The sequence below is a fragment of the Bombina bombina genome, chromosome 2 (genome assembly GCF_027579735.1).
Source record: "Bombina bombina isolate aBomBom1 chromosome 2, aBomBom1.pri, whole genome shotgun sequence".
NCBI lineage: Eukaryota > Metazoa > Chordata > Amphibia > Anura > Bombinatoridae > Bombina > Bombina bombina.
In genome coordinates this window covers 937473996-937494891 of record NC_069500.1, presented here as the reverse complement: position 1 = coordinate 937494891, position 20896 = coordinate 937473996, and the positions used below count along the sequence as shown (strand labels likewise).

Sequence of the window (20896 nt, the reverse complement as noted above, 5' to 3'; positions counted from 1 at the left end):
TTAAAGGGGAAGCGGACTGCTATGCTGAACAGAGGGAAACAACTCTAGTATCTACCTCAGGCTACACAGAGCCTCCACGCCAGTATCTTACCTCATATGGATTGAGGTTGTACCAAGTGAGTGCCCACCTGTATATAAGTGTGTGTGTTTTACTAAGCTGCCATAATATACTGCACTAGGATCTGGTCTTTCTGTGCGCCCCTCCCTTCTTCTACCTACTTCAGAGTCTACTAAGACCTCCTTGGAGATACTTGGTAACTTTGTTTTTGGAGAAAGGCTGCAAGAGAACTTGATTCTACCTCATCTATACAAAGATTGACTCTTTTGTGGTATATTTAACCATATTTTTATAGAGAAGAGGACAGTGTATACCTATAATAATCATTGGTCTAATAATTTGGACATTAAATGTTTTATTTCTCAATCTGTTACTAATATACAGGTATATGTCAAATAAGTTACACTGAAACCGTTGTGTGGTAACTGTTATCCATACTGTGAGCGCTGATATTTTCTGTGTTCTATTTATTTATATATATATATATATATATATATATATATTATTTATTTTAAAAAATGTTTTAATTATTTTCTGTTTATTTTTTTCAGAAATCTTGACTGGTGGACTTCAAATAGCTGCAATATGATAAATGGAACAGACGGAACTACTTTTCACCCACTTATAAACAAGGATGACATACTCTACTTTTATTCTTCAGATTTATGCAGGTAAATGTTGCACGCACCACAAATCAAATTGTATGTTTATGAAGTGTTACTTATATATATATATATATATATATATATATATATATATATTTATATATAGGCAAAAAAGTTCAGAGGTATGTGCACTCTCACCACCGTCCTGCAACTGCCAGGGTGCTCTTGAGAGGAATGTAATCAACACGAAGAATAAAGCACTCACTGGACTTTGGATATCTGTGAAACTTATTTATTTGTGACGTTTCGGGACCTCAAATGTCCCTTCTTCTGACAACACAATAGTGAAAATGAACAAGCTTATAAAGGCCTGTAAACCCTCCCTCCTAACTATTAACCAATCATCACAGGTTGTGTACAATATCTGAGGACCCACACATAAAGGTGGCCCAGCTATACAAAACATCATCATCATTATGAAAAAGCCCAATTACATGTGATGGGCTAAACAAAGTGTTATAACATGTGCTAGATAAAGAATATATGTTGTCAAATATCACCGGTTATACATCGTCAAAACACATTCAGCCCCATTATAGGGATTGATCTGATGCTACCTACACCTTTGATTCCTAGTGGCTATTTGACCGAGCAGATAATGAATTAACACAGCACATATCCGATGTTTGTAACCTTGAGCGATGCGGCATTAACCTATGCTCATGCCTATGTTGGCAGTGGTTACTATGGATACATATGACGTCTGGGAGGTTCGGCCGGACTGTAAGTGGTTACTATGACGTCCTAGCCTAGGGGCGCGGTTGATATGTACCCAATCACTTGTCTTTCAGTGCGGTCTGGTCCACTTTTTATGCAGCACGGGGGAGCCTATGATCTTGGGGAGGGCGAATGTGTTTTGACGATGTATCACCAGTGATATTTGACTACATATATTCTTTATCTAGCACATGTTTTAACACTTTGTTTAGCCCATCAAATTTAATTGCTGGGCCACCTTTATGTGTGGGTCCTCAGATGTTGTAGACAACCTGTGATGATTGGTTAATAGTTAGGGGGGAGGGTTTACAGGCCTTTATAAGCTTGTTCATTTTCACTATTGTGTTGTCAGAAGAAGGGACGTTTGAGGTCCCGAAACGTCACGAATAAATAAGTTTCACAGATATCCAAAATCCAATGAGTGCTTTATTCTTCGTGTTGATTATATATATATATATATATATATATATATATATATATATATATATATATATATACACTCAGAACTTTACGCCATGATTGCACCCTCAAGATGTAAGCATAAAATTGTTGGGAGTTGCTGACAATTTATGTCAAATGCAGGGATATTCAGCTGGTGAATACAGACCTATAAAACATAGGGCCAGATTACGAGGTAGCGCTATCCTTAGCGCAAGGAGCATAAACGTGATTGCAAGATTGGGGTGTTCTTTACACTCTAATCCATATTACAAGTGGCGGGCTGTTTAAATTACTGGAAATTTACTGGAAATTTGTTTGCGCAAACTTGCAGTAATTTATGCTCCCCATATTATTCTATGGGCAGCGTTGAGCAGCAATGTCCACGCTTTATTACAAGTTAAAAGTAAATGTGATCTCTCTAAGGCAGTCAAACTTTTATTCTATTTACCCCTAAACTGACACCCCCCCCCCCACATCATAAACTAACCCACTACACTATTAACCCCTAAACGCCATAACCACCGCCGCAAAGTAACCCACTAACCTAAAACCCCCTAAGTTACCCAAAAAAAATACTAACCTTACCTGTAAAAATAAAAAACCTTATGTTTAAAAATGAAAAATCTAACCTTACCTTAAAATAAATAACCTAACATTACTGAAAAAAAAACCATTACAGAAAATAAAAAACCTACCAATACAAAAAACAAATAAATTACAAAAAAAGAAGTTATGCCTGTTCTAAAACCCCACGTAAAAAAAAAAACCTATACTAACACTAAACTACAGCAATAGCCCTTTAAATGGCATTTTTAACATTCAAATCCGCCAACTGAATGAAAGCTTTTTCTATTGGATGATATGAATTTTTTTTTTTTTTTTTTTAATTCTCTTTATTAAAAGGAAACAAAGCATTTACAATAATCTTATTCGTTTTCGTTTTACAAGATACAGCACATATGTTTTATAACTGCTTATACCATATTTCGGGATAAAATAACCTTGTGTGGAGTAACATTTCCGGAGAGTAAAGTCCATCTCTCCAGTATGTGTTACTGGATATATGCCTTGCTCCTTTAAAGACTTTTCCAATATTTAAAACAAAAACAAACAAATAATTTCTAACAACTATTTACATTGTGGTCTTGGACCTTTAACAATGATTTCTTTGGTGTCTCTATTCTTGGTTACAAACTCAGGCCTAGATTTGGAGTTTTGTCGGTAACGACCCGAAAAACTAACGCCGGCTTTTTTCTGGCCGCACCATAAAAATAACTCTGGTATCGAGAGTCCACATAAAGGCTGCGTTAGGCTCCAAAAAAGGAGCGTAGAGCATTTTTAACGCAGCTTCAACTCTCGATACCAGAGTTGCTTACGGACGCGGCCAGCCTCAAAAACGTGCTCGTGCACGATTCTCCCATAGGAAACAATGGGGCTGTTTGAGCTGAAAAAAAAACTAACACCTGCAAAAAAGCCGCGTTCAGCTCCTAACGCAGCCCCATTGTTTGCTATGCGGTAACCCTTCCTACGTCTGCACCTAACACTCTAACATGTACCCCGAGTCTAAACACCCCTAACCTTACACTTATTAACCCCTAATCTGCCGCTATCGCTGACCCCTGCATATTATTTTTAACCCCTAATCTGCCGCTCCGTAAACCGCCGCTACTTACATTATCCTTATGTACCCCTAATCTGGTTCCCTAACATCGCCGACCCCTATATTATATTTATTAACCCCTAATCTGCCCCCCACAACGTCGCCTCCACCTACCTACAATAATTAACCCCTAATCTGCCGACCGCAAAGCGCCGCCACCTACGTTATCCTTATGTACCCCTAATCTGCTGCCCCTAACACCGCCGACCCCTATATTATATTTATTAACCCCTAATCTGCCCCCCACAACGTCGCCTCCACCTGCCTACACTTATTAACCCCTAATCTGCCGACCGGACCTGAGTGCTACTATAATAAAGTTATTAACCCCTAATCCGCCTCACTAACCCTATATTAAATAGTATTAACCCCTAATCTGCCCTCCCTAACATCGCCGACACCTAACTTCAATTATTAACCCCTAATCTGCCGACCGGAGCTCACCGCTATTCTAATAAATGGATTAACCCCTAAAGCTAAATCTAACCCTAACACTAACACCCCCCTAAGTTAAATATAATTTAAATCTAACGAAATAAATTAACTCTTATTAAATAAATTATTCCTATTTAAAGCTAAATACTTACCTGTAAAATAAATCCTAATATAGCTACAATATAAATTATATTTATATTATAGCTATTTTAGGATTTATATTTATTTTACAGGTAACTTTGTATTTATTTTAACCAGGTACAATAGCTATTAAATAGTTAAGAACTATTTAATAGCTAAAATAGTTAAAATAATTACAAATTTACCTGTAAAATAAATCCTAACCTAAGTTACAATTAAAACTAACACTATACTATCAATAAATTAATTAAATAAACTACCTACAATTAACCTAACACTACACTATCAATAAATTAATTAAATACAATTCCTACAAATAAATACAAATAAATAAACTTGCTAAAGTACAAAAAATAAAAAAGAACTAAGTTACAAAAAATAAAAAAATATCTACAAACATAAGAAAAATATTACAACAATTTTAAACTAATTACACCTACTCTAAGCCCCCTAATAAAACAACAAAGCCCCCCAAAATAAAAAATGCCCTACCCTATTCTAAATTACTAAAGTTAAAAGCTCTTTTACCTTACCAGCCCTGAACAGGGCCCTTTGCGGGGCATGCCCCAAGAAGTTCAGCTCTTTTGCCTGTAAAAAAAAAACATACAATACCCCCCCCAACATTACAACCCACCACCCACATACCCCTAATCTAACCCAAACCCCCCTTAAATAAACCTAACACTAAGCCCCTGAAGATCATCCTACCTTGTCTTCACCTCACCAGGTATCACCGATCCGTCCTGGCTCCAAAATCTTCATCCAACCCAAGCGGGGGTTGGCGATCCATCATCCGGTGCCTGAAGAGGTCCAGAAGAGGCTCCAAAGTCTTCATCCTATCCGGGAAGAAGAGGCGATCCGGACCGGCAACCATCTTGATCCAAGCGGCATCTTCTATCTTCATCCGATGACGACCGGCTCCATCCTGAAGACCTCCACCGCGGACCCATCTTCTTCCGGCGACGTCCAACTGCAGAATGACGGTTCCTTTAAGGGACGTCATCCAAGATGGCGTCCCTCGAATTCCGATTGGCTGATAGGATTCTATCAGCCAATCGGAATTAAGGTAGGAATATTCTGATTGGCTGATGGAATCAGCCAATCAGAATCAAGTTCAATCCGATTGGCTGATCCAATCAGCCAATCAGATTGAGCTTGCATTCTATTGGCTGATCGGAACAGCCAATAGAATGCGAGCTCAATCTGATTGGCTGATTGGATCAGCCAATCGGATTGAACTTGATTCTGATTGGCTGATTCCATCAGCCAATCAGAATATTCCTACCTTAATTCCGATTGGCTGATAGAATCCTATCAGCCAATCGGAATTCGAGGGACGCCATCTTGGATGACGTCCCTTAAAGGAACCGTCATTCTGCAGTTGGACGTCGCCGGAAGAAGATGGGTCCGCGGTGGAGGTCTTCAGGATGGAGCCGGTCGTCATCGGATGAAGATAGAAGATGCCGCTTGGATCAAGATGGTTGCCGGTCCGGATCGCCTCTTCTTCCCGGATAGGATGAAGACTTTGGAGCCTCTTCTGGACCTCTTCAGGCACCGGATGATGGATCGCCAACCCCCGCTTGGGTTGGATGAAGATTTTGGAGCCAGGATGGATCGGTGATACCTGGTGAGGGGAAGACAAGGTAGGATGATCTTCAGGGGCTTAGTGTTAGGTTTATTTAAGGGGGGTTTGGGTTAGATTAGGGGTATGTGGGTGGTGGGTTGTAATGTTGGGGGGGGGGTATTGTATGTTTTTTTTTTACAGGCAAAAGAGCTGAACTTCTTGGGGCATGCCCCGCAAAGGGCCCTGTTCAGGGCTGGTAAGGTAAAAGAGCTTTTAACTTTAGTAATTTAGAATAGGGTAGGGCATTTTTTATTTTGGGGGGCTTTGTTGTTTTATTAGGGGGCTTAGAGTAGGTGTAATTAGTTTAAAATTGTTGTAATATTTTTCTTATGTTTGTAGATATTTTTTTATTTTTTGTAACTTAGTTCTTTTTTATTTGTATTTATTTGTAGGAATTGTATTTAATTAATTTATTGATAGTGTAGTGTTAGGTTAATTGTAGGTAGTTTATTTAATTAATTTATTGATAGTGTAGTGTTAGGTTAATTGTAGGTAATTGTAGGTATTTTATTTAATTAATTTATTGATAGTATAGTGTTAGTTTTAATTGTAACTTAGGTTAGGATTTATTTTACAGGTAAATTTGTAATTATTTTAACTATTTTAGCTATTAAATAGTTCTTAACTATTTAATAGCTATTGTACCTGGTTAAAATAAATACAAAGTTACCTGTAAAATAAATATTAATCCTAAAATAGCTACAATATAATTATAATTTATATTGTAGCTATATTAGGATTTATTTTACAGGTAAGTATTTAGCTTTAAATAGGAATAATTTATTTAATAAGAGTTAATTTATTTCGTTAGATTTAAATTATATTTAACTTAGGGGGGTGTTAGTGTTAGGGTTAGACTTAGCTTTAGGGGTTAATCCATTTATTAGAATAGCGGTGAGCTCCGGTCGGCAGATTAGGGGTTAATAATTGAAGTTAGGTGTCGGCGATGTTAGGGGGGGTTAATACTATTTATTATAGGGTTAGTGAGGCGGATTAGGGGTTAATAACTTTATTATAGTAGCGCTCAGGTCCGCTCGGCAGATTAGGGGTTAATAAGTGTAGGCTGGTGGAGGCGACGTTGTGGGGGGCAGATTAGGGGTTAATAAATATAATATAGGGGTCGGCGGTGTTAGGGGCAGCAGATTAGGGGTACATAAGGATAACGTAGGTGGCGGCGCTTTGCGGTCGGCAGATTAGGGGTTAATAAGTGTAGGCAGGTGGAGGCGACGTTGTGGGGGGCAGATTAGGGGTTAATAAATATAATATAGGGGTCGGCGGTGTTAGGGGCAGCAGATTAGGGGTACATAAGGATAACGTAGGTGGCGGCGCTTTGCGGTCGGCAGATTAGGGGTTAATAAGTGTAGGCAGGTGGAGGCGACGTTGTGGGGGGCAGATTAGGGGTTAATAAATATAATATAGGGGTCGGCGGTGTTAGGGGCAGCAGATTAGGGGTACATAAGGATAACGTAGGTGGCGGTCGGCAGATTAGGGGTTAAAAAAATTTATTCGAGTGTCGGCGATGTGGGGGGACCTCGGTTTAGGGGTACATAGGTAGTTTATGGGTGTTAGTGTACTTTAGAGTACAGTAGTTAAGAGCTTTATAAACCGGCGTTAGCCCAGAAAGCTCTTAACTACTGACTTTTTTCCTGCGGCTGGAGTTTTGTCGTTAGATGTCTAACGCTCACTTCAGAAACGACTCTAAATACCGGAGTTAGAAAGATCCCATTGAAAAGATAGGATACGCAATTGACGTAAGGGGATCTGCGGTATGGAAAAGTCGCGGCTGAAAAGTGAGCGTTAGACCCTATTTTGAGTGACTCCAAATACCGGCGGTAGCCTAAAACCAGCGTTAGGAGCCTCTAACGCTGGTTTTCACTGCTAACGCCAAACTCTAAATCTAGGCCTCAGTGCGGAGGAGCGGGGGAGGGAGGGGAGAAAGAAGACACAGATGTGTATATATATATATATATATATATATATATATATATATATATATATATATATATATATATATATAGAGGGAAGGGGAAGAGAGAGGAAAGAAGAAGAGAAAAAAAAAATTATGTTTATGTACCTATGTCTTGTTGGTGTGTTGGTATTTCCAGCTTAAAACAGCATTACTTCCGAGAAGTCAGCATCTTGTTCTATCCCCACTACAGAATGTCTCCCTTCCTCCATGTTAACTTGCAGCATTGTGTCTAGGTGTGCAAATGGTTTATATATCTGATTCTGTATAGATGAGTCCAGTGTATCTATATATATTTTCCATTTTTTAAGAAAGGGGCGTAGTCTACATTTTGTGTCAAGTCTAGCGTCGTATTGTTCCACGAAAAGTTGCTTGAGTAACAAATGTTTCAATTGTGCCATTGTCGGTGCTTGTCTAACAATCCATCTCTTAAGAATGCATTGTCTGGCAAGAATTGTGTATAAAGTAAGGAATTTATGTAGCTTTTTATGTTCATCGTCCCATTTAAACAGGAAGATTTCTGTCTCCTTGAATTCAATTTCTATTTTAAGTGTAAGTTTTAGCCAGTATTGACATTGACCCCAGAATTTTCTGACCTTCGGGCAAGTGTAAAAATAATGATGTAATGATGGGGCTGGTAATCTGCATTTAATACATTGATCCGGGACTCCTTTGTCCCATTTAGATAGCCTATGTGGTGTGATATAATCCATGTGTAGAATTCTAACTTGTGTTTCCCTTTGTGACACCGCTAGTGTTGCCTGTCTGGTTTTTTTCCAGGCTTTCTTTGAGATCTTGTATTGTGGGCTCCACCGAGAAGGCGAGGATATGTCTTGATATAACTTTTGTTAGGATCATAGATACGTTTTGCTGTAGCAGGCGTTTGTAAATATGGGACAGCGAGAATGATCCCGCTCGGAACAGGGTTTGTGCTATCGCGAAAGGCGATGCCTCCCAGAACCTTTCATTGGAAGACTGCAGCGATCCCACATAGTGTCTCAGCTGTAAATAGGCATAGAAATGCCCATTTGGGATGTGAAATCTGTTTTTTAAATCCTGAAAGGATCGAACTGTGTGTAGTAGTGAATCCAGTGTGTCTCCCAGCACCTTTAGTCCCATTCCCTCCCAGATTCGGAAGGGTTCCTGGTCCATACCAGCCGGAAAGTCTGGGTTTCCCAAGACCGGTATAAACCTGGGCGAGGGGGAGTCAATCTTTAAATATTTATGTATTTTGTGCCAGGCCCTTAGAGGGTCTCTGTATGTCACATTATTGAGGATTTCAGTGGGTAGGGTTCTTCCGTTTCCATAGGGCAAATATGCAGTGAAATGGGGGCTACTATCGCTCTCTCAAGCTTATCATCCCCAAAGTGGGCTGTGCCTAACTGCCAGTCTATTACCATCCTAGCCAGCGCTGCCCAATTGTATAGCTTTAAATTCGGAAGGGCTAGCCCCCCTGCGGAATAAGGAAGTTGTAATTTTTCCATCGCTATCCGCGGTTTCCCTTTTTTCCAGATGAATCGCGATATCGCCCTAGATAGGAGGCTTGTGTCTGCATTAGTCAAGAGAAATGGTAACATATGCATTGGGTATAATATTTTGGGTAATATCGTCATCTTAATCAAATGGACTCTACCCGATAGCCCCAAGGGGAGGTCAAGCCAATTTGACAGCTGAGAGGATAATTGTATACACTTGTTGGATATGTTTAATTTATAAATTTTTGCAGGATCCCTATGCAGGTGTATACCTAGATAAAGAAGACTTTCCGTTGCTTCTACAAACGGGAAGTCGTGAGTAGAGTGCTGATGTTTCCTAAGCCACAGCACTTCTGATTTGGAGGTATTTATTTTGTACCCCGACAAGGTGCCAAATTCCTTTATCGTCTGGAGTATGATCGGGATATGAACTCGTGGGGAGTCCACAAACAACAACATGTCGTCTGCGTATAGTGCCAGGTGGAGAGGGACATTTTTTATGCTAATACCTGGGAACACTCCCTTGAGTTTTGAGGCCAGAGGTTCCAGGGCGAGATTGAACAATAGTGGGGAGAGGGGACACCCCTGCCTGGTGCCCCTCTGGAGATGAAAGTCCCCCGAGAATAGACCGTTGGATAGAACCCTCGCCACTGATGAGTTATAGATTTTGCCCAGAATGTTCAAAAAATGACCCTCGAATCCATATCTATGCAACGACTCCATCAAATGGGGCCATTCCACCCTATCGAAGGCCTTCTCTGCGTCCAAGGACAACAGGAAGGCCTCCGGGCCGCATTTCGTCTGACCTTCGTTCCCCTGTCTCCAATAGTGGTCCACCACCTGTAATACTCTACGGAGATTTACCACTGATGTACGTTTGAATGTGAAGCCAGTCTGGTCCGGATGGATCAGATCTGGCAGTATGGTCTTGAGTCTATTCGCCAACAGTTTTGTGAACAACTTATAGTCCACATTTAAGAGAGAGATGGGTCTATAAGATTCCGGCAAGGAGTGATCCTTGCCTGGCTTGGGTATGAGTGTAATGTTTGCCGCCATGAATTCTCTAGAAGGACGCATATCTGTTTGCAAAAGTGAATTGAACAGCTTAGTGAGGGTGGTAGTCAGCTGTGGTTGCAGAGCCCTATAAAATTCCGATGGCAGACCATCTGGGCCAGGTGTCTTGCCTAAGAGCAAGCTTTTCAGGGTGTTAGATAGCTCTTCTTGTGTGACCGGAGCGTTCAGATTATCTAATTGGTCTGAGGAGATTTTCGGAAGTTTAACCGAGTCCCAGAATTGGGTCATCAATTCTTTAGGTGCTGGAGCCTGTTTCGTGTATAGGTGCGAATAGTATTGTTCGAAACAACTCACTATGTCCTCCGAGGTGGTATATGACCTGCCTTTCCAGCGCAGAGCGGCAATACCAACCTTTGCTGTCTGTGCCTTAGTTAGTGTGGCCAGCAACTTTCCCGAACGGCTTCCGAATCTATAGAGTCTACTCGCCGTTTTTAATAAGCCCGACGCAGCCTGGTGATTTGTGAATGTATCTAACTCGGCCTTTGCTGATATGTAGCTCTTGTATGTAGTTTTTGAATTAGCCTGAAGGTAAAGGTGATAGGCCTGAGCTAACTGTTTCTGTAGGCTTGTGTGTCTGAGTTGTGTCTTATGTTTCACTTTAGCTGCATATGAGATAATATTACCTGCCAACACTGTTTTAGCTGCCTCCCAAAAAAGTGTAATATTATCTGTGTGGATAGCGTTGTCTGTCGCATAGTCTGTCCAGGAATGTTGTAAGAATTTGATGAAGGATTCCGATTTTATCAGGTAGGTGGGGAAGCAGAGTGTATTTCTATTAGTGTGTTGTCCGCTAGTTCTCAACGTCAGTGTCACTGGTGCGTGGTCTGATATCAGTATGTCGTGAATTTTGCAGTCCAGTACTCGGTCGATCAGTTTGTTGTCTATTAGGAAAATGTCTATCCTAGATAGCGTGTGTTTGGCTTTTGATAGGCATGTAAACTCCTTACCCTCTGGGTTACGCAGTCTCCAGATATCACTAGTGTTGATATCTGTATCAAACATTCTAAATATTCTCGTTTCATATTTCGCTTTATAGTTTTTTCGGGGATCTTTGATTTTCAGAGGCTCTAGCCATTGTCTATCAAGTGTATGAGTCGGGGAGATGTTAAAGTCCCCTCCAATTATCAATCGGGTCCCCTAGTGAGGTGCTAAATGTTTTATCAGATCTTCCCAGAATTTGGGGTCTCTATGGTTAGGTGCATATATGTTGCAGAAAACATAGTCTACTGAGTCCACTGTTGCTTCCACTATCATGTATCTGAAGTTGTGGTCTAGGTGTGTATTTTTTATGTTAACCGTCAGTTCCTTCCCAAACATTATTGCCAGCCCTCTGCTAGCCCTGGTGTGCGAAAGAAAGATAACCTGATTCACCCATTCTCTGCGTAGCTTTTGGTGTTCTATGTCGGTAAGGTGCGTCTCCTGTAGCAGCGTAATGTCAGTGCCTAATTTTTAAGGTGATTAAGTACTGCTTTACGTTTGATAGGTGTATTGAGGCCACCTACATTCCAAGTTGTGACTCTAAGTGGCATCTTTGTAAGTTAAAGCTATGCAGCCTGAGAGAAAAAAACAAAAAAAAACCAAGAGGAGTGAGGTGGTATAGAGACAAAGGGGGCAGGAACCTTACAAGAGCAGAGTCTAAAGATCCGTAGTGCGGGAGAAAGTACAAGACAGCATGACAATCTAAACACTATGCAATACATTTTACAGTACAGTGTTATCTCAGACCTAACTTCTCCTCCCCCTTCCCTCTTCCACCCCCCCCCCCCCCCCCCGACAGAGTTCCAGTGTGGTTTCCACTAAGATTCCCTCACCTCCGCCCGTATCAGTAAGGGTCAATGTATCATTTTTCTCACTTTCCTGTAAATGATTAACTATAGTTGGTCCTAACTTTGGGGGGTTGCTTGGTCTGTTATGTGTGCTCTCTAGATCCCGTCCAAGTTGTGCCTCCTGGCTATGTTCCCCCACTCCCTCTTCCACCCCAGGATTTGGCGGTAATTCGAGGCTGTACTTCGTACAAGGGGTGTGCAATGACCTATTAGCCATGATATATCGTTGGTAAGCAATACAAGTATACTTGTGTATCACTGTACTGTGCAGAAAGGGATTTCCCCTTGCTATTAAATATTGAGGTTTCTCTCTCCTCCCTATGTGATGCTGTTTGTTATACCCTTTGTTTATTTGGGTTGTGGTTTGTGTTTTTACCTTTTCCCCTCTACCAAGTCTACCTCCATGTGGATGGTTTATGATGAGTATGTAGATAAACACCATTAATAAGTATAGTTCAATTCTTTTTAACCTAAACATCAACATTTGAAACAATCTCAACCTACCAATATGTTTCATTTTTATCTTCACATCTTTTGTAATGTATAGCAGATGTATTAATAAAGAACAATTTTTTTTAAAACCTTTACAACTATTTAAACAGAAAAACAGAAAAACAGCAAAAAAACAATAAACATTAAACACATTAAAGTGGTACAACGTTACCCTGGGGGGTTGGAGCAACCCCCCTCCATACCAGTCCACCTTCGCGGCCTTTAAGCCACAACTTTTTCCATTATTGTGAAAAACAAAGTTTTGCATAGACATTCAAAGTCTCATTGGGGTTACCCATGAGGACATCAGTCCTCAGAGCAAAGGAAGTCCGGGAAGACTGTACCACTGTCTTCAATCTGGGCGGTGTTGTTCTGTGGCCAGGAAGCTTTTCAAGGCTTGTGGCGAGTGAAAAAATTTAGTTCCATATGGTGTTTGCAGCCTAAGTTTCACTGGAAACAGCAAGGCTACCTGCCTCCCTTGCTCGTGCAGCATGGAACACAATGGTGCGAATTCTTTTCTTTGTTTAGTCACTTCTGTTGAGTAATCCTGAAAGAGGAGGAGTTTTGCATTCTCAAAAAGCGTCTCTTTGCGGGCTCAGTAGACCCTTAAGATTTTGAGTTTCTCTTGAAAATTTAGGCATTTGAATATGACCTGTCTTGGCCTGTTCTGTGTTTGTTCTAGACCTCTCTCTGGGCCTATCCTGTGTGCCCTTTCTACATCGATTGGTAAGATATCAGGGTGTAGTCCCAATAGCTTAGGAAAGGTCAGCGCCACAAACTCTAGCAGGTCCTTGCCCTTGATGGACTCTGGGACTCCCACTATCCGGAGATTGTTGCGCCGACTCCTATTTTCTAGGTCGTCTACTCGATCTTGGAGAATTTGCGTTTTCTTCACTAGTTGTTTAATAGTTGTGTCAGCGGCAAATTGGCGCACTTCACATGTGAGGGTGTCTACTCCCGTCTGTAGTGAGTCCATTTTGGGGAGGAAGAAGGATTTCAACTCCTGCAACAAAGCATTATGGTCTAGTCTAGTTGGGGTCTCTTGGCTTATTAAAGCTGGTTCTTCTGTGTGAATTTTTGCTGCAAATTTGTGTTGTTTTTTATTCTCAGCGTTCTTTGTCCTGTGTGACATGTCTATAGATGTTTTGGATGAGACTTTGTGAAAATATTGATCTACTTTCATTGAAGTTCTGGGAGTTGTGGCATAGATGTTTGTTTTTGTGCACGTTTCTGTGATGCTGTTATTCCAAACAGCTAACAGTATATTTACTTGTCAGATGAATAGAGAATTCAGTGAGCAGTGTCACTAACCAGGTCTTGTACCGTGTTTGCTTACAGTCCTAGTCAGAATAGCATGTTCAAAGTCTTTTGTAATAAGGTGGCCTGTCTGTGGTGCAGATTATGGTGGGTTATAATTTCTCAGTTGCAGCCCATAGGTTCCAGCCACTTATACAGATGTAATTGCAGTTCATAGCATGGTAATGGCTGAAAGTGACAGGCCCCAACTAAGCAGCGCGTGGCTCAGCCAGCAGAGAGCTGCGCAGTTCCAACAATCTCCAGATCTGTGGGCCGGGGTCTGTGTCTGTATTAGCAATCCTTCCTGTTTCAATAGGTGAGGGATTCCTGTCTTATCCTAGTGACCTGGCCTATTTGTATTAAAGTTAAAAGAGGACAGCGTGGCCCACATAAATAAAGCCTTTCGTTTAGGCCTCTGCCCCGTGGATGTCGCTACCCCTCTCTATGTTGTGGATAAAGTCGGCAATTTAACTCCTCCAACCGGATCGCCACCTGAGGCTCGTACCCGGTCTCCCCACAGATCTATTCAACCCACCGTTCTGAACCCGTTTGGCTCCAGACACAGTTGGCGTTAGTTCTAAGGCGCCGTAACTTGTCTGATCTTCCCCTTCGCTGCTCTCGGCACCAAGGCCTATACCATCCCAAGCCACCTCACCTTCCGATGTATCGGCACTCCTCCGGTACACCCCCGCCAGAGGATTTTTCTGTTAGCTGGTCGGTGATATGAGGGGATGTGTCCCAGGGGGGGCCGCCGCTCTGTTCTCGGATGATATGAATTTTAATTAAAAATCAGCCAATATAAATCAGCCTATATAAAATTCAGTGTGCGGCTGGTGACCACATGAAGAGGACATTGTGGACGTAAGATAAGAAGATGGATGAAGATAAGAAGACCACTGTCGGGAAGAAGATGGAGAGCCGGATTCAACTTTGGTGAGTACCATCTTTGGTGTTTAGTGTTAGGATTTTTTTTGGGGGTGGGATTTTTTTTAGATTGGGGAGGGTATTTTTTTCCTTATGGGCAGCAAAAGAGTAGTGTAGTTTTTTTTTGGGTTTTTTTAAGTGCTAAATCACTTTAGGGCAATGCCCTACAAAAAGCCCTTCTAAGGGCTATTGCTGTAGTTAAAGGGACAGTTTACTCATTAATGTTCTCCCCTTTAATTTGTTCCCAATTATCCAATTTACCTGCTGGAGTGTATTAAATTGTTTTCAAGTATTTCCATTAACCTTATATTGGCATTTGAATTAGTTTATTTAGTCTGTGGTATCCCCATCCTGAAAGTTTTTGGCCTTGAGGCCAAGCTGTGTTAACAAAGCCAGTAGAAGAAATTACACACCCAGTGGGTTATAGAAGAGATAAGGTAATAAAATGTTAATTTTCCATTGTTCTCTCCAAGTATTTGTGATTGGTTTATGGAAATGTGATAAAGTAATAAGATCTGATTATACATACAAGCTCAACCCATTTTATTAGGTTGTGGCTTCAAAACACAAAATCAGCTAATTCATATACACAAATAAAACTTAAAAAGGCAAATCTTATACATTTTATACTCTGCAGCTGGTAAAAAAGTAATTGGAAACACATTAAGGGAAAAACAATTTTATAGTATACTGTCCCTTTAAGTGTTAGTATAGGGTTTTTCCATCTTAATATTGGAAGAGTCCACAGCTGCATTCCTTACTTGTGGGAAATACTGAACCTGGCCACCAGGAGGTGGCAAAGACACCCCAGCCAAAGTCTTAAATACCTCCCCCACTTCCTCAACCCCAGTCATTTTTTGCCTTTCGTCACAGGAGGTTGGCAGAGAAATGTTAGAAGATTTCGGAGTAGACTCTTATGGAGGGTAGTACTCTTCAAGATGGGACTGGAGTTTTAAGTAGTCCTGTCAGCCTCTCAGTGAGAGCATGGATGAAAGTTAGATTCCGGAGATGCAGGGAGAGTCTTTCTGCAAAACCATCCAGACTCATATTAACAGCTCCATAGGCAATCAGCGTTGACGAGTTTCGCTGCCTGCTTTCCTCACTCAAGTCCATGTCAGAAGCGATGCTACTATCTGTCACACTTGAAGGGCCGTGTTCCTGTTCCACGGCATAGATTGTGATAAGCTCGTTTCATATTTTATACATGTATGATAACGCAAGAAGACAAGGTCACAGTGTGACTCCTTTTATCTGTATAGAATCAAGGGTTAATATCTCCTTAGGGAGATTATTGAACGGGGGGAATAATCTTATATGTTTATTTGATTTTATGCTGCTTTTATGTGTGAGATGTTATGGGCTCATAGGCTGTTGTGGAATATACAGGTTTCACTTTCACTTTGAGAGCCATGCAGCTTACAAGCTTGGCGCGCTTTCTCATAGCAGGGATGGTCCTGCATTGTGCACCATGTGATTCATTCCCTTTTTCCTAACCGGGTGTCTATCAGAGAGGAGTCGTAAATCTCTGTACTGTCTGGGTCATAGGAGGTGGTGAGTTCCCCAGCCATTGGTGTATAAGGGTGCCGTTTTTTTAAATAAAATAAGATGTTTTATTTCTCTAGTTCTCCGGTTATTGCAATGGAGGATTCTGTTACTTTAGAGGGCACTCCCTCTATTCCTAATGAGTAATTCCTGTTTCTCTTGTAAGGTGTATCCAGTCCACGGATCATCCATTACTTGTGGGATATTCTCATTCCCTACAGGAAGTTGCAAGAGGACACCCACAGCAGAGCTGTCTATATAGCCCCTCCTCTAACTGCCATATCCAGTCATTCTCTTGCAACTCTCAACAAACATGGAGGTAGTAAGAGAGAAGTGGTGAAATGTAGCTGTTATTTTGCTTCAATCAAAAGTTTATTATTTTTAAATGGTACCGGAGTTGTACTATTTTGTTCCAGGCAGAAAAATAGAAGAATCTGCCTGTGATTTCTATGATCTTAGCAGGTTGTAACTAAGATGCATTGCTGTTCTCACACATGACTGAAGAGAGAGATACCTTCAGCGGGGGAATGGCGTGCAGGTTATCCTGCTATGAGGTATGTGCAGTTAAGATTTTTCTAGAAGATGTGAATGCTAGAAAATGCTGCTGATGCCAAATTTATGTAAGGTAAGCCTGAATACAGTGATTTAATAGCGACTGGTATCATGCTTACTTTCTGAGTTAATACTCTTTTATATTTGCAATATAAAACGTTTGCTGGCATGTTTAAACGTTTTTATATATACTTTGGTGATAAAACTTTATTGGGGCCTAGTTTTTTCCACATGGCTGGCTTAAATTTACCTAGAAACAGTTTCCTGAGGCTTTCCACTGTGTTACTATGAGTGGGAAGGGCCTAATTTAGCGCTTTTTTGCGCAGTAACTTTTACAGACAGAGACATCCAGCTTCCTCCAGGAGTCCCCTGAATGCTATAGGACATCTCTAAAGGGCTCTTAGGCTTTCCAAAATCGTTTGTTGGGGAAGGTAGGCCCACAGCAAGGCTGTGGCAGTTTGGTGTGACTGTTAAAAAACGTTTATATCGTTTTTTTGATCCGTTTTTTGAACTAAGGGGTTAATCATCCATTTGCAAGTGGGTGCAATGCTCTGTTAGCTTATTATACACACTGTACAAATTTCGTTTGATTTACTGCCTTTTTTCACTGTTTTTCAAATGCTGACAAAATTTGTTTCTCTTAAAGGCACAGTACCGTTTTTATTTTTTGCTTGTTAACTTGATTTAAAGTGTTTTCCAAGCTTGCTGGTCTCATTGCTAGTCTGTTTAAACATGTCTGACATAGAGGAAACTCCTTGTTCATTATGTTTAGAAGCCATGGTGGAACCCCCTCTTAGAATGTGTACCAAATGTACTGATTTCACTTTAAGCAATAGAGATCATATTCTGTCTTTAAAAAATTTATCACCAGAGGAATCTGACGAGGGGGAAGTTATGCCGACTAACTCTCCCCACGTGTCAGATCCTTTGACTCACGCTCAAGGGACTCACGCTCAAATGGCGCCAAGTACATCTAGGGCGCCCATAGCGTTTACTTTACAAGACATGGCGGCAGTCATGGATAATACACTGTCAGCGGTATTAGCCAGACTACCTGAATTTAGAGGAAAGCGAGATAGCTCTGGAGTTAGACGAAATACAGAGCATACTGACGCTTTAAGAGCTATGTCTGATACTGCCTCACAATATGCAGAAGCTGAAGAAGGAGAGCTTCTTTCTGTGGGTGATGTTTCTGACTCAGGGAAGATGATGCAACCTGATTCTGATATCTCTACATTTAAATTTAAGCTTGAACACCTCCGCGTGTTACTCAGGGAGGTTTTAGCTGCTCTGAATGACTGTGATACAATTGCAGTGCCAGAGAAATTGTGTAGACTGGATAAATACTATGCAGTGCCGGTGTGCACTGATGTTTTTCCAATACCTAAAAGGTTTACAGAAATTATTACTAAGGAATGGGATAGACCAGGTGTGCCGTTCTCTCCCACTCCTATTTTTAGAAAAATGTTTCCAATAGACGCCACCACACGGGACTTATGGCAGACAGTTCCTAAGGTGGAGGGAGCAGTTTCTACTCTAGCAAAGCGAACTACTATCCCCGTCAAGGACAGTTGTGCTTTCTTAGATCCAATGGATAAAAAGTTAGAGGGTTACCTTAAGAAAATGTTTATTCAACAAGGTTTTATCCTACAGCCCCTTGCATGCATTGTTCCTGTCACTGCTGCTGCAGCGTTCTGGTTTGAGTCTCTGGAAGAGGCTTTACAGGTAGCGACTCCATTGGATGACATACTTGACAAACTTAGAGCACTTAAGCTAGCCAATTCTTTTGTTTCTGATGCCATTGTTCATTTGACTAAACTAACGGCTAAGAATTCTGGTTTTGCTATCCAGGCGCGCAGAGTGCTATGGCTTAAATCCTGGTCAGCTGACGTTACTTCAAAGTCTAAGCTGCTTAACATTCCCTTCAAAGGGCAGACCCTATTCGGGCCTGGTTTGAAGGAGATTATTGCTGATATCTCTGGAGGAAAAGGTCATGCCCTTCCTCAGGATAGGTCCAAATCAAGGGCCAAACAGTTCTAATTTTCGTGCCTTTCGAAACTTCAAGGCAAGTGCGGCATCAACTTCCTCTAATGCAAAACAAGAGGGAACTTTTGCTCAGTCCAAGACGGTCTGGAGACCTAAGCAGGCCAAAGAGCCTGCTGCTGCCTCTAAGACAGCATGAAGGAACGGTCCCCTATCCGGTAACGAATCTAGTAGGGGGCAGACTTTCGCTCTTCGCCCAGGCGTGGGCAAGAGATATCCAGGATCCCTGGGCGTTGGAAATTATATCCCAGGGATATCTTCTGGACTTCAAGGCTTCCCCCCCAAAAGGGGAGATTTCACCTTTCACAATTATCTGCAAACCAGATAAAGAGAGAGGCATTCTTACACTGTGTACAAGACCTCCTAGTTATGGGAGTGATCCATCCAGTTCCAAAGGAGGAACAGGGACAGGGATTTTACTCAAATCTGTTTGTAGTTCCCAAAAAAGAGGGAACCATCAGACCAATTTTGGATCTAAAGATCTTAAACAAATTCCTCAGAGTTCCATCATTCAAGATGGAGACTATTCGTACCATCCTACCTATGATCCAGGAGGGTCAATACATGACTACAGTGGATTTAAAGGATGCTTATCTTCACATTCCGATACACAAAGATAATCATCGGTTTCTCAGGTTTGCCTTCCTAGACAGGCATTACCAGTTTGTAGCTCTTCCCTTTGGGTTAGCTACAGCCCCAAGAATTTTTACGAAGGTTCTGGGGTCGCTTCTGGCGGTCCTAAGGCCGCGGGGCATAGCAGTGGCCCCTTATTTAGACAACATCCTGATTCAGGCGTCAAACTTCCAAATTGCCAAGTCTCATACGGACATTGTGTTGGCATTTCTGAGGTCGCATGGGTGGAAGGTGAACGAGAAAAAGAGTTCTCTATCCCCCCTCACAAGAGTTTCCTTCCTAGGGACTCTGATAGATTCTGTAGAAATGAAAAATTTACCTGACGGAGTCCAGGTTATTAAAACTTCTAAATTCCTGCCGTGTTCTTTATTCCATTCCTCGCCCTTCGGTGGCTCAGTGCATGGAAGTAATCGGCTTAATGGTAGCGGCAATGGACATAGTGCCGTTTGCACGCCTACATCTCAGACCGCTGCAACTCTGCATGCTCAGTCAGTGGAATGGAGATTACACAGATGTGTCCCCTCTACTAAATCTGGATCAAGAGACCAGGGATTCTCTTCTCTGGTGGCTATCTTGGGTCCATCTGTCCAAAGGTATGACCTTTCGCAGGCCAGATTGGACAATTGTAACGACAGATGCCAGCCTTCTAGGTTGGGGTGCAGTCTGGAACTCCCTGAAGGCTCAGGGATCGTGGACTCAGGAGGAGTCACTCCTTCCAATAAACATTCTGGAACTAAGAGCGATATTCAATGCTCTTCAGGCTTGGCCTCAGCTAGTGACAATGAGGTTAATCAGATTTCAGTCGGACAACATCACGACTGTGGCTTACATCAACCATCAAGGGGGAACAAGGAGTTCCCTAGCGATGTTAGAAGTCTCAAAGATAATTCGCTGGGCAGAGTTTCACTCTTGCCACCTATCAGCTATCATCCATATCCCAGGTGTAGAGAACTGGGAGGCGGATTTTCTAAGTCGACAGACTTTTCATCCGGGGGAGTGGGAACTCCATCCGGAGGTGTTTGCACAATTGGTTCATCGTTGGGGCAAACCAGAACTGGATCTCATGGCATCTCGCCAGAACGCCAAGCTTCCTTGTTACGGATCCAGGTCCAGGGACCACAAGGCAACGCTGATAGATGCTCTAGCAGCGCCTTGGTCCTTCAACCTGGCTTATGCGTTTCCACCGTTTCCTCTGCTCCCTCGTCTGATTGCCAAAATCAAGCAGGAGAGAGCATCAGTGATCTTGATAGCGCCTGCGTGGCCACGCAGGACTTGGTATGCAGATCTGGTGGACATGTCATCTTTTCCACCATGGACTCGGCCGCTGAGACA

At 41.8% G+C, this 20896-nt stretch overlaps 1 protein-coding gene across 1 annotated transcript in view; it reads left to right on the top strand.

Annotated features, from left to right (window-relative positions):
* SCARB2 (scavenger receptor class B member 2) overlaps positions 1-20896 on the top strand; it is a 365930-nt gene that overhangs the window by 272432 nt on the left and 72602 nt on the right. The window contains exon 6 of the mRNA XM_053703403.1: positions 610-729. Coding sequence (XP_053559378.1) covers positions 610-729 — 120 coding nt within the window. The remainder of the gene's footprint in view (positions 1-609; positions 730-20896) is intronic.